This window comes from Naegleria lovaniensis, assembly GCF_003324165.1.
Source record: "Naegleria lovaniensis strain ATCC 30569 chromosome Unknown tig010, whole genome shotgun sequence".
NCBI lineage: Eukaryota > Heterolobosea > Eutetramitea > Acrasida > Naegleriidae > Naegleria > Naegleria lovaniensis.
The window spans coordinates 696,317-708,181 of NW_025407832.1; the positions used below are offsets into that span (position 1 = coordinate 696,317).

An 11,865-nucleotide genomic window follows, 5' to 3' on the forward strand; every position below is an offset into this window, starting at 1 on the left:
GGCCAAATGCTGTCCTCCCAACAACACAAGACCTCCATAAACACACACACTCAACCTCTCTTTAAATAATTTCTTTTTCCATCACAAAAAAACAAATCTTCCTTTGTGAATTTTCACTCTTCAAATTTTCTTCAAATCACTTTGCAATTGTTAGATCCTCTTTGATTACTACCATGGTCGATCTCTATCGTCATCTCAATCAACCAAAAATCGGAGCCAACAATCATCTCCGTTATGAACATTCACACACTGAAAAATACATTCCAACCAAAGAGGGAGGAATCGCAAGTGGAAATTTACATCACATTCATTCATTGGCCGATCGAATCTTACTCAAAGTGGTCGAGTTGTGGAGTGAATTAGAATCAATGGTTCAACATTTCAATGTTGCTGTCGAAGAAAATGTTCATCATCGAAAGCGAGAAGAAAAAATCGTCTTGAAATGTGAATACTTGTTGCAAGTCATTGAAGATGTCTTGCAATGTGTCTTGACGAGTGAGGAAAGAAAGACCTATCGTGTGGTGTCTGGGCATTATAGTTTTAACAGAATTAAGGAATTGGTTGAGGAATTGAATGGAATGGATATCAAGCAGCTGAAACATTTGGTAGATAAGAATTTGGGAGGAGTTGGTGTAGCCGCGGGAAAGACTGAGTTGAAGAGTCAGGAAGTGGAAACCACTCCTTCTCAAAATGTGACAGAGGCAAAAACTGCAATGGAAAATCAAGTGCCAACATCTACGAACTTTGAGAATATTGAAAAGACGAATGAGAGTGGTGTGAATAAGGGTTATGAATTTGTAGACAAGTTGCAACATGAATTGTCCATTTTCAATACTGTGTTGTAACAAGGTGAAAAGAAGGATACTTGTTTCTGCTTGTGAAAGTCCTTTCATCGCTGTCCACTCATGCACAATGCAGATAGAATTAAGATAATAAATTACTTCTTGTGTCGTTTGTGATAGATTTTCGTGGCTGTTCACATTCAATGAAACTTAGAAATTTACTGAACGGAGAGACAACATGACATCGACTGACTGGTTAAATTATTGGGATGTGAGTTCTTGCAAGACATATTGGAATACTTGGTTAGCAATGGTAGTATCTGCAGCCTTGACGGTCAATCTGAATGCTTGTCTTTGAGCATTGTATTCGAGACGTAACAACACGTTGACTTTACCCACAGGATCATAGAAGAAGGAAGCAGCAGCGACCACATTGCTTGGATTATCAATACCTTGTAAAATAGCAAAATTGAATCCCTCCGACAACACCTTAGCACATGAAGTAGAGTCAGAATATCTGGGTGTGCATGGGAAGATCTTTTGTTGTTCTTGTGGAGTGTCCTTTGGAATTTGATGCCATTGTCTAAAGAAGGAATCAGCATCAGCAATTGTATAAGGTTCCATGAACTTGTGAGGAACAATTGGTAACTTGATGTTAAATCTGTAATATCTACGATTAGCCTCAAAGTATAAATCCAGATCAGTCAATTCGCTGAATGGAGCCTTAGCAACAATGTCAACATATTGTTGAACTTGTGTCTTTGGAGAAATCATTGGTGGAGGCTTAGAAATTTGTGCTTCCAATTCCTTTGGAACAAGAATGTGAACTCGGAATTGAGTCAATGGGTTGGTGGTCTTGTTACCATAGAGAAGAATAATTCTTCCTTTACAACCGTGATACTCAGTCTTAATCTTGACTTGCAAGTGTTCATCTTCAATTGCAACACCTTCAGCTGACTTTAACAATTGTTGATGTTTAACAGCAGCGTCTTGGTGAACTTGTTCATTTTGTTCGAGGGCATTATCCTTGTTAGCCATGACCACATCATCAAAGTTGAATCCGGTTTGATCTCGTTGTTCCTTCTTTTGCTTACCAAGATTTGCAGCTTGAGCAGCAATATTGACTCCTCCAAAAAGATCACCTCCAGTGCTGACTGGTGGTTGTGTTGTGGTAGATGTTGGTCCAAATCCTCCCAAAATATCGTCAATACTGTGTGTTTGTTGTGGTGGTTGAGAAACGTTTCCAGTACCAAAGCCTGAAAGAATATCATTCATGTCATAACCAGTGTTACCTGTGGTGGTGGAACCTCCCATGTCAAGCATGTCTAACAAATCATCAGATTGTTTAGTTGGAACAGGTTTTGTTTCTTGAATCTCTTCCTCTTCTTCCTCTTCTCCATTCTCACCCTTTTGTCCAGAACCAGCACCACGTTTCTTGGCTGCTTCCTTTTCCATCAATCTCTTAATGACTTGAGAGTCACGTTCTGGATACATTGGCATATTTTCCATGACTGCTTGGATAAGATTTTCGTCTCCAGTGTTAATGAGAGCAAGATATTCAGCAGCACGTTGTTGCAATTCAGCATCAAATGAATTGGTATGCTTCTCGAAAACATCCTTAATTTGATCACGGAGAGTTTGGTTGTCTGGGTACAAGTTGTACAATTTCATGAAAGCGTTAAAAAGATGGCACTTTGTGACTGTTGAGCACAAGTTAAACTTGGACAACAACAATTCATATTGAGCATTGGAATCAGTTTGTGGATTCTCATCAATCAAGTCACCAAATTCACCAAAAATGTATCCAGAAACCTTGACGCATGTTTCGTGAGCTGCAGGTGATGAAACTGCACTGAATACTGTTTGAGCAGTATATTTTTGCAATTCCTCTCCCTTGTTGGTCACAATTTGGATGACTCTGTGCCAAATGTCATCAGCAACAAAGTCTCCAGCTTGAGAAATCAAGTTGAGAACAACATCGACATACCAAGTAAGGTCAACAGAGAACTTTTCAGCCAAGATGGCAATCTTCAAAACTAATTCTTCTCTGATAGCATAATCAGAAAGTGGTAAATAGTTTAACAATTCACCAACAATTTCTCCAGCATTGTCTCTGTTACACATGCTGTATAGCAAGTCAAGAGCTCTTCTTCTAATACTGATATCAGGATCCTTCAAAGCAAGCAAAATTGTATCTTGTTCCTTTCTGATTGTAGCCAAAACTTCATCAAATTGAGAATAAGCCATACGAGAGAGAGTATCAAGAGCCAAATAACGTAAATTGGTCTCTCTATCCTTCAAATATTTTGTTAACATTCCACATGATGTAACCAAAATTGTTTTTGCGGAATCGTAGTGAATAGCAACATTCAAAGCTTCAAAGAGAACACTGTGTGCTGCATTGATTTGACTCACGCTCTTGGATGCTGTTTCCTTTGATTTCTTTGCAATTTGAACAACTTTTTCGATTGCTTGAATAATTGAATCGTAAATAGCCTTATCCTCTGGTGCTGGATAATATTGAAGCAATTGGAATGCCTTGACTTGCAACCATGGAGCTGCAATCTTGTAGTACAAATATGAAGTAGAATACTCTCTATTTAACACCAATTTCATCAAGAGACGAGCAGTCTTTGAGACGGCATCATGATAGGCTTCTGGATTCTTTTCAGCAAGACCCAAAATCAAACTCATGACACTTGTAATCACACCGAGATCTCTTCCATTGATGAGAGCAATGACCTTCTCGGACCATGTGTCTGGTGGTAAACTTTCTGGATATTTTCTGTACAAGTTCAAGAGAGTGAGAGCAGCCTTCTTTCTCACAGTAAGTTTAGTTTCATTGGAGATGAGCAATTTTTGTACATCATGAGCGAGAGCTTCTGCTTGCTCTTTACCACCAATGTTGGCAATGGCAGTGAGAGCCAAACATTGATCATTTGGATTCTTGCTATTCAAATCGTTTTTCATACATTGTGTGATGAGTGTTACCATTTCATGGTTCTCATTCAACAACAATGAACAAGCAAGATATCCCATATGTTTCTCAGAGTAATTTGGTGAAGCCAACAAGTTCACTGCTTCAATGTGACCGAACTCAATTTCATAGCCAAGCATGTAAATATAGAGCAATTTACAGATATATTTCTTACGATCGTATCCTTTGAGAGAAGCTCCATTCTTGAATTTACCTCTGATCTTGGCCAATTCTTTTTCAACTTTGGATTGTTCTTCTTCCTTTGTAGTTGCTGTTAGGTTGTTGTTGTTGTGATTCAAGAAGTGAGTTGTATGGTGTTATGATGATGGATTTGTTTTCAACAATATTGTTGTTGTATCATTGTACCGAGTTGTTGGGCATGTTATCGTGGGTTTTAGGATGGATATAAGAATCGTACAATTAGGGTAGATATTGTAGAGCAAAAACCGATTGATGAGCAAGAGATGATGACGATGACAATACATTTGTTATTCCAACAAAAGTCAGAGCAAAAAAAAGAACAACATTTTGTTAATTAATATTTCAAAATCCAAGAATACAAACATTTTCTAATGTCGGAAATAAACACAGACAATCCACGCATATCCATTTTCGACTAGTTTCAGAGAGAGTGGTGAGTGTAAAAACACAAGATCGAAAAACCGGTAGGAGCGGCTGGATTGAAAAAAATGAAAATTTTTTTGGTGTGCAAAAACGTTACAACAGCCTTTCCAGCAAGGCAACGATGCCATTTATGGTGAGTGGTTGTCATGTACATGTTGCTTGAGCGAAGGATTTGCAATTTTATTAAGGTTCCGTGTAGCAGAGAGTCAACACTTAATGCTTTTGAGAGGCATTGAAAATTTGGTTGGCACGTGTGGATGACGGCACATGTCCCGAATACGAAGCAGCATGATGGTGATTCTCTTTTCGTGTCCTCATGGGTGATACGAATTTTGAAAAACTTTTCGTGGAGGGAGCAACTCTAAACGATGTTTCTTGTTTGGAATGTTGTGGTTGTCTTGAGATGAAGGTATGGGTCGGCTCGTTGTCTGGAAGGTTTGTGAATGATGTTTCCGACACATTCAAAGATCGCTTGTTGTTATTTAAGGAAGGTAAAGAGAGAGACCCATTCAATCCTCCACCTAGGGTGTTTGCATGAAACTCGAACGAGTTCAGTAGTTTTTCTTCGAATTTGCTCGAGAAAGGACTGGCACCAATAACGTCGTGCGTTCCAGGGATGTGACCTTGATAGTTTGGAATTTTCCGAGGAACATCTGAGACTGTTCTCCTTTTAGGTAATTGGGATGATGCTGTGTTGAGTACTCTGTTAGTGGATGAGTTTGTTGTCAAATACTTGTGGTCGGCAACTTCGGAAGGAGCTCCATGCACCTTACTGGTACTTGGTGCCAAACGATAGTGAGTTTCCCTTAAACTCGAAGAATCCTTGACCTTCTTATCGAGTCTATCCCACATTTCATTATGTCGTATTTGTTGTTGATCACCATGAATTTGACGAACAATTTTGCCATAGGCTCCATATCTCTCATGAGGACCTAGAAAGATGAAACCATCCCGTCCATTTCCGTCCGATAGATAGACCATTCTTCAGTGGAGCTCTTGTAGAATTAAATAGACACAAGGTAGTTAAAGATGATGATGGAATTGAGGACTTGGGTATGCCCTGAGGTTGTTGTTGTTTTCGTTACTGTGGTTATGCACCAATGAACAAGTATGATGAAGTGATTCAAAGCCTTTCTCAATCAATGAAGGTCCAACCCACACACTCGAGTGATTGAGGCTTGATGGTTTTGTTGAATTTTTTTTACAGTATTAGCAAATTTGCAATTTCCAAAGCGTAACGGAATTGTTTCCAAATATTGAAATCTCTCTTTCCAAACTTTGATTTTTTGATTACCTTCTTGAAGTATAAATATTAATTTTACGCATCATGATGCACTGAGAGAAATGGACTATGTAGTCCATTAAACAGATGAGTTTGTCTACCATGAACGAATGGGCATGTTTCTCCAATTACCATGGTATTATATGTTAATAAAATTTCGTTTTTTCCATAGCTGGAGCCTAAAGCTAGCGGCGTTCAAGTCTTTAAAGACTTGATCTTGCAACAACGCTTTCGGGTTGTTTCATTCTATTTCATCCTTGTCTAATTATTTAACATCGATTTACATTGCTTGCAAATTTTTTTTTTTAAATTCTGCAAAAAATGAGCATCAAATCCTTGTCCTTTGCTTCTTCATCGTTGCGTAAAGCTTCATCATCATCACTGCAACAAATTTCTTCCATCAAAACAAATACCATCACGAAGAGATTTGGTAGACAAAAAGTAGATTCATTCAGACAGGCTGCTGGTATTAATCCTCATACAAATTATCCTGTTGCTACTGTGTTCGGATGTACTGGATTTGTGGGTAGATATATTGTGGCCGCTTTAGCGGATGCCGGTTATCAGGTGATTACTCCTTTCAGAAGAAGTGAGTTTGAAGTGATGAATCATAGAGTCATGGGTGATGTTGGTCAAGTGGTTGCAATGAGATTTGACCTGAAGAGATATGACTCAATTCTTGATATTTGTGCACGTTCAAACGTTGTTGTTAATTGTATCGGACGTGATCATAAGAGAATTTTCGACAATGTAACCATGTACAACTCCAATGTTGAATCAGCAGAAATTATTTCTAAAGCCTGTAAAGAAACTAATGTTGACAGGTTCATTCAAATGTCTTTTTTGAACGCTGATAAAAACTCAGAGTCTGAATATTGGAAACAAAAGGCACTTGCTGAGGAGGCTGCCAAGTCAAACTTTGAACAAACAACAATTGTTCGTTCGGCAAATGCCTACGGAACTGAAGATGGTTTCTTGAATTTGATTGCCAAACAAATTAGAATTTTCCCAATGGTTCCTCTCACACAGAAAGGTCTCGCCAAAGTTCAACCTGTATTTGTTGGAGATATTGCTCACGCTGTTGCTAGAGCAGTGTTAAATAGTAGAACTATTGGAAAGGTTGTTGAATTGGCCGGTCCAAGACAATACACTTACTCGGAACTTGTTGACATTATTGCCAAGATTATTGATGAAGAACCAGGTGGTAAGCTCATGATTCCAGAATTTATTGGTAGTATTGTTGGTAAAATCAATGAATATACATGGACTCCTGGATGGACATCTGATTATCCAATCAGAATGAGTTTCGATCATGTTCTTCCAAAAGAGAAGGCTGAAAATGTCATTAGATTTGAAGACTTGGGAATGACACCAGTATTCTTACATGATGCTGCATTAGAACCACTTTTGAGATGGCGTAGAAAGGCTGATTATTTCATGGATGTCAACTACAAGAAGCTTTAATTTCTAGATGTAACAAAAATCCTTCCCTTTCATAACACCACGACTACCATATCAAATCTCTCAATCACCATATTATTAAATCTCAACCTAATTCAAGGGTCTTTTATATCAAAATTATGTCTCGCTGACATACCAGTTTCATTCAGCCAAGAATGTGGCCCGTTTGTCACAACCAGACTTATCTTAATCAAGCAACCATTATCCTATTGTCAATTACAAAATGTCTTGATTTAAAATATCATCCTCATCGTCGTCGGTGGTGGTTGTTGTATTTCTTCGTGCAGTAGCAACGAACGGCGACAATTTATCAACCACACTAAATTGCCTGTCATGTGTATGGGCAATGGTTGACAAATGTGCTCCCAAAGCAAGAGTTGATGACCATTCATAGTATTCCTTGAGACCTTGAACAGGGCCTTCCCTCTTAATGAAGAATTTCTTTTGGTCTGCTTCCGATTTTGACTGCAATTCATTGTGTTCTTTTTGTAAAATACGTTCCTCTTCTTCTTCCTGTTTTTTTCTTTCGGTCCGCTCTTTAACACACGAGGTTAATCTGGAGATGTCTGTTGTATCATGGTTTTCATGGTTAATAAGAATGTTTCTGAGTCTATACATTAATCTGTTGATAGTTTTGAAATCTTTATCTTCCTGTTCAATGTTAAAAGTATTGTCATCTCTTGATTTTTCTTTTCGGACAACCCTAGCAGCAATGATCAATTTCTGATTTTTTAAATGATTTTGCCAATCCTTAATGACTTTGAGATCAGGTGCTTTCACGTAAATATTTAGCTCATTATATTTTTCTTCAATGCATTTCACTACCTTCTCAAAATCCTCAATTGTTGAAAATTTGTATGGAAAATAGGTGTGAATTTTGTTTTTAGAGAATTCTACCACTGGAGGAGTGATTATTTCTCCAATGGTCAATTTGTTATCAGCATTTTCATTGAATTCTTCATCGTCTGAACTATGAATACTGGCTGGAGAGAGGTTGATCAAATCACTCTGGTGTTTCGTGGAGAAAGACGAGGCAGATTTTGGTGTTTTATCTTTACTGCTCGATGATTTCCCATGATGATGAGAACTGCTTGATGGAGTTGCTTTGGAGAGCGTGCTGCTTGCTGCATTGCTTGTGACGTTCTTGTGTGTGGTCGGTGTTTTCGGAGTACTTGTTGCGGATTTGGATCCACTTGGTGAAGAAGAAGGCTTAGTTTTCGTTACGGATGAAGATTTTGAATTGTTGTTGATGGTCGTCTGTGATTTTGAAGAAGGAGTAGTTCTTTTTTCTTTATAACCGCTAGATTGAAGAACTAACGAAGAAGAAGAAGAAGAAGGTGTTGATGAACTGTTGTGATGATTGATTTTTGTTTTCTTTGAATCACGTGCATACGGAGTAGTAATAACAACGGTGCTTGTTTCATTCTCGGAGTTATCATCCTTACTCAATTCTCCATTCGACAAGTCGTTGGATGAAACGGAAATGGTATCACCCTCCTCTTCTGCTTCTTCATCATGAATGATTTTGCGTTTACTCATTTTTTTGTTGGGATTAAATAGAGGAATTTGTAACGATTTTGTTTGCACGAAACAGAGAAACATTTCATTAATCAAGAGGCAGTGTTGTTCATTTGGAATGGTCCAGTGTGCTGAATTGTTTTACATTTTAAAAAAGGAATGATTGAAATTCAAATAAAAATTTGATGTTAGAAAAAAATGAACAAAAACACTTCTTCTTCGTCTGGCAGCACTCACAAAAGGCAAAATTCATCATCATCGGGTTCAAGATTCAGAAATAACTCATCCAAGCCATCATCGTCATCACAAAAACAACATCAATCTGGTAAAAATAACAACACAGGAAGGAATAAGGACAACAACAAGAAGAAGAATGAGGCTGTAAAACGTTTACACTCTGAACGAGAAGATGCAAAAACAACCACGAATCCGTATGGAATGTCGGGAAGTGGTGGAATTGCTGAATATAAAAAAAGAAAAAACAAGGAAGATAGTAATGTAATGGCAAAGAGAGCACTGGATGAATTTCTCAAGTTGGGTAAAAAGAAGAGAAAGCAAAAAACTGACATTCTTGAAGAGGTACTCCATCATCTTCAAGGAAGTATCAGTAGTGTTTCATTGCGTTCGGATATGAGTCGTTTATTGCAAGCCATTCTCAAGTATGGTACCGACTCACAACGGAAATTGGTAGTGAATGAAATTAAGAACGATCTTCGTGTCTTGTCAGCCAATATTTATGGACACCAATTGGTCAAGAAGGTAATGAAATATCACGCTCTCAAGATTAAGGACGACAAGGAAAGATTAGAATTCTACAAGGAAGTATTCTTTGGAAATATGAAGACCATGATTCAACAACGATTCTCGGGTGAAGTTCTTGACTATTGTTATACTCGATTATGGAATTATACTGAAAAGAGATTTTTCGTACAGGAATTTTATGGATCAGAATTTTTGTGGACCACCGAAGAAAGTAAGATGAACGACTCACTGAAGGATTCAATTTCTTCAAATAAGGAAGGAGCAAAATCACTCATTGTTTCAGAGTTGAACGCCATTGTGCAAACAGCAATTCAAAAGAGATTAATCGATTTGACAATTGTCCAAAAACTCATAATTGACATTTTTGAATGTGGTGAAAATTCCCATGTCAAATTCACACTCTACGACTTGATTGAGTGTAACGCCATTCCTCTCATTCTTCACACATTGTTAGGTTGTAAAATCTCTCTTCTCTGTATTTCGTATGCTAATGAAAAGGAAAGAAAGATGATTGTGAGAGCATTGTCACGATCCAAAGTCGATGTTGCATCGGCAGAGGAAGCCAATGCTGCAGGAGAGGGTGAAAACGCCACCGAAGACAAAACCAAGGAGGACGATCTCATCAACAATGATCCTCACAATTCATTGGCCGTTTTAGCTGCTCAGGACAACTTTGGATCTGTGGTCATCTCATACTTGTTTAAATGCATTGATGATACTGTTTTACTGAACCAGAAAATTCTGAAACATTTCAGAAAAATTTTATCTGAGTTATTTGTTCATGCTCAAGCCAGTCGACCAATTCTTTACCTCCTGACTGGAAATTCCAAGTGCCTTTGTAACAGTGAAGGCATTAAATTATTTGATCATTTGGAGCTCAGAAAGGAGTTATTGAAGGATGGAGCTCTCAGTAAGAAGGGACAAGATAAGATTCGACATGAATTATTACTTTCTTTTGGACCTTCTCTTGCAACAGCCATTTGTGAAAACATGAATGAATTATTGACCAACCAGCATGGACATGGCATCTTGAAGGAGGCTGCCACTCTCTATCCACAGAATAAGGACTTTGAAAATGTTGCCAAAAAATTGAAAGATCTCATGCAAAATCAAAAGGAAGGCAGCATTGATTTCTCACATGCACTCACCAAGACTACTCTCTCGTATGCAATCATGGAGAGCAAGGAGGGAGGATTTTGTGACATGGCCTTTGAAGTTGTGAAGGGTAAATGCAAGCAATACATTTTCGAAAAGAAAGCACCTTATATTGTGTCTGCCTTACTGAAAACACGCCATGGACGATCCGTGTACGATGAAATTGTAAACTTGAAGACAAAAATCGAAGAAGAAAAAACAGACAAGAATTTCATGTTTTTAGCCAAGGTTTTAGCCACAAAGAAGGAAGAATATGAAGGCAAATAAATGGTAGTATTCTCAAGAATTGCCACCATTTGTTGTTAAGATCGTGCCACAATTCGATTTGACTTTGGTTTTGTTTCATAGGCATCACCAATCATTATTTTTTCAAACCAGGTTGATTGACAATCAAGCACTTGACCAATCACTTGCTGCAAGTTGTCAACTCCATCACACTTCAAACATTGTCTTTATTTGGGCCTGTTGAATTGGTGTCGTCATCACTGGTTAGTGAAGACTCAAAACCTCGAGTCAAAACCTCACAGGTTGTATTCACTCTGTCAATCATTCTTCACACGGCTTAAGATCAAAAAAAAACTCATCACATCTCTCTCATCTCACAGTTCTACTGCTCTGATCAACAACAAAATGTCTGAACACCAACACGTTCCACAAGCTGTCCTTGATGAAGTCTTGAAGAAGGAAAAGGAATTTGAACAAACTCAAGAAGCCAAGAAGGAAACCAAAGAAAAGATGCAAGGTACTGTATTCGACGAATTGAAAGAGAAAGAAAAGGAGTTTGAAAAGACCCAAGAAGCCAAGAAGGAAACCAAGGAAAAGATGCAAGGTACTGTATTCGATGAATTGAAGGAAAAGGAGAAGGAATTTGAAAAGACTCAAGAAGCCAAGAAGGAACAAAAGGAAAAGATGCAAGGCTCCGTATTTGACGAATTGAAAGAGAAGGAGAAGGAATTTGAAAAGCTCCAAGAAGCCAAGAAGGAAACTGGTGAAAAGAAGAAGAGTTTGCAAAACGAATTGTTGCATTCCAATGTTCAACTCAAGCACGTTGAAACCAAGGAGACTCATGAGCCTCCAGTGAAGGAACAATAAGCCATTATTGAATGTACAGTATCAAAAAATGTGATGATCGGAATCATCAATGATCAACGTTTTGATTATTTGATCATGATCAAATAATATTTATTTATCATTAAATTGATGATGATCGGAATCAACATTAACATTTTAGTTTTACACGCACTCTCATTTGTGAGCTCTACCACAGCATCAAGGGAACTCCATCGCTCCAGAGCCGTCTCGAT

The 11,865-nt window shown here is 38.0% G+C and overlaps 7 protein-coding genes across 7 annotated transcripts; 4 read left to right on the forward strand and 3 right to left on the reverse strand.

Moving 5' to 3' along the window:
* Window positions 1-173: 173 nt before the first annotated feature.
* C9374_000716 (uncharacterized protein) lies at window positions 174-845 on the forward strand (the record flags this gene model as incomplete). The annotated part of the gene is made up of 1 exon (XM_044697100.1): window positions 174-845. The coding sequence occupies one exon, from the start codon at window positions 174-176 to the stop codon at window positions 843-845; it is 672 nt and encodes a 223-aa protein (XP_044552544.1).
* A 198-nt stretch (window positions 846-1,043) lies between these two features.
* C9374_000717 (uncharacterized protein) lies at window positions 1,044-4,369 on the reverse strand (the record flags this gene model as incomplete). Its single annotated transcript, XM_044697111.1, has 2 exons — window positions 1,044-4,030; window positions 4,324-4,369. 2 exons carry the CDS (start codon window positions 4,367-4,369, stop codon window positions 1,044-1,046), a joined length of 3,033 nt encoding a protein of 1,010 aa, XP_044552545.1.
* A 227-nt stretch (window positions 4,370-4,596) lies between these two features.
* On the reverse strand, window positions 4,597-5,364 carry C9374_000718 (uncharacterized protein; the record flags this gene model as incomplete). Its single annotated transcript, XM_044697122.1, has 1 exon — window positions 4,597-5,364. One exon carries the CDS (start codon window positions 5,362-5,364, stop codon window positions 4,597-4,599), a length of 768 nt encoding a protein of 255 aa, XP_044552546.1.
* A 622-nt stretch (window positions 5,365-5,986) lies between these two features.
* C9374_000719 (uncharacterized protein) lies at window positions 5,987-7,129 on the forward strand (the record flags this gene model as incomplete). Its single annotated transcript, XM_044697133.1, has 1 exon — window positions 5,987-7,129. The coding sequence occupies one exon, from the start codon at window positions 5,987-5,989 to the stop codon at window positions 7,127-7,129; it is 1,143 nt and encodes a 380-aa protein (XP_044552547.1).
* Window positions 7,130-7,342: 213 nt separating this feature from the next.
* C9374_000720 (uncharacterized protein) lies at window positions 7,343-8,665 on the reverse strand (the record flags this gene model as incomplete). The annotated part of the gene is made up of 1 exon (XM_044697145.1): window positions 7,343-8,665. The coding sequence occupies one exon, from the start codon at window positions 8,663-8,665 to the stop codon at window positions 7,343-7,345; it is 1,323 nt and encodes a 440-aa protein (XP_044552548.1).
* Window positions 8,666-8,842: 177 nt separating this feature from the next.
* On the forward strand, window positions 8,843-10,828 carry C9374_000721 (uncharacterized protein; the record flags this gene model as incomplete). The annotated part of the gene is made up of 1 exon (XM_044697156.1): window positions 8,843-10,828. The coding sequence occupies one exon, from the start codon at window positions 8,843-8,845 to the stop codon at window positions 10,826-10,828; it is 1,986 nt and encodes a 661-aa protein (XP_044552549.1).
* A 363-nt stretch (window positions 10,829-11,191) lies between these two features.
* On the forward strand, window positions 11,192-11,653 carry C9374_000722 (uncharacterized protein; the record flags this gene model as incomplete). The annotated part of the gene is made up of 1 exon (XM_044697167.1): window positions 11,192-11,653. One exon carries the CDS (start codon window positions 11,192-11,194, stop codon window positions 11,651-11,653), a length of 462 nt encoding a protein of 153 aa, XP_044552550.1.
* Window positions 11,654-11,865: the final 212 nt, after the last annotated feature.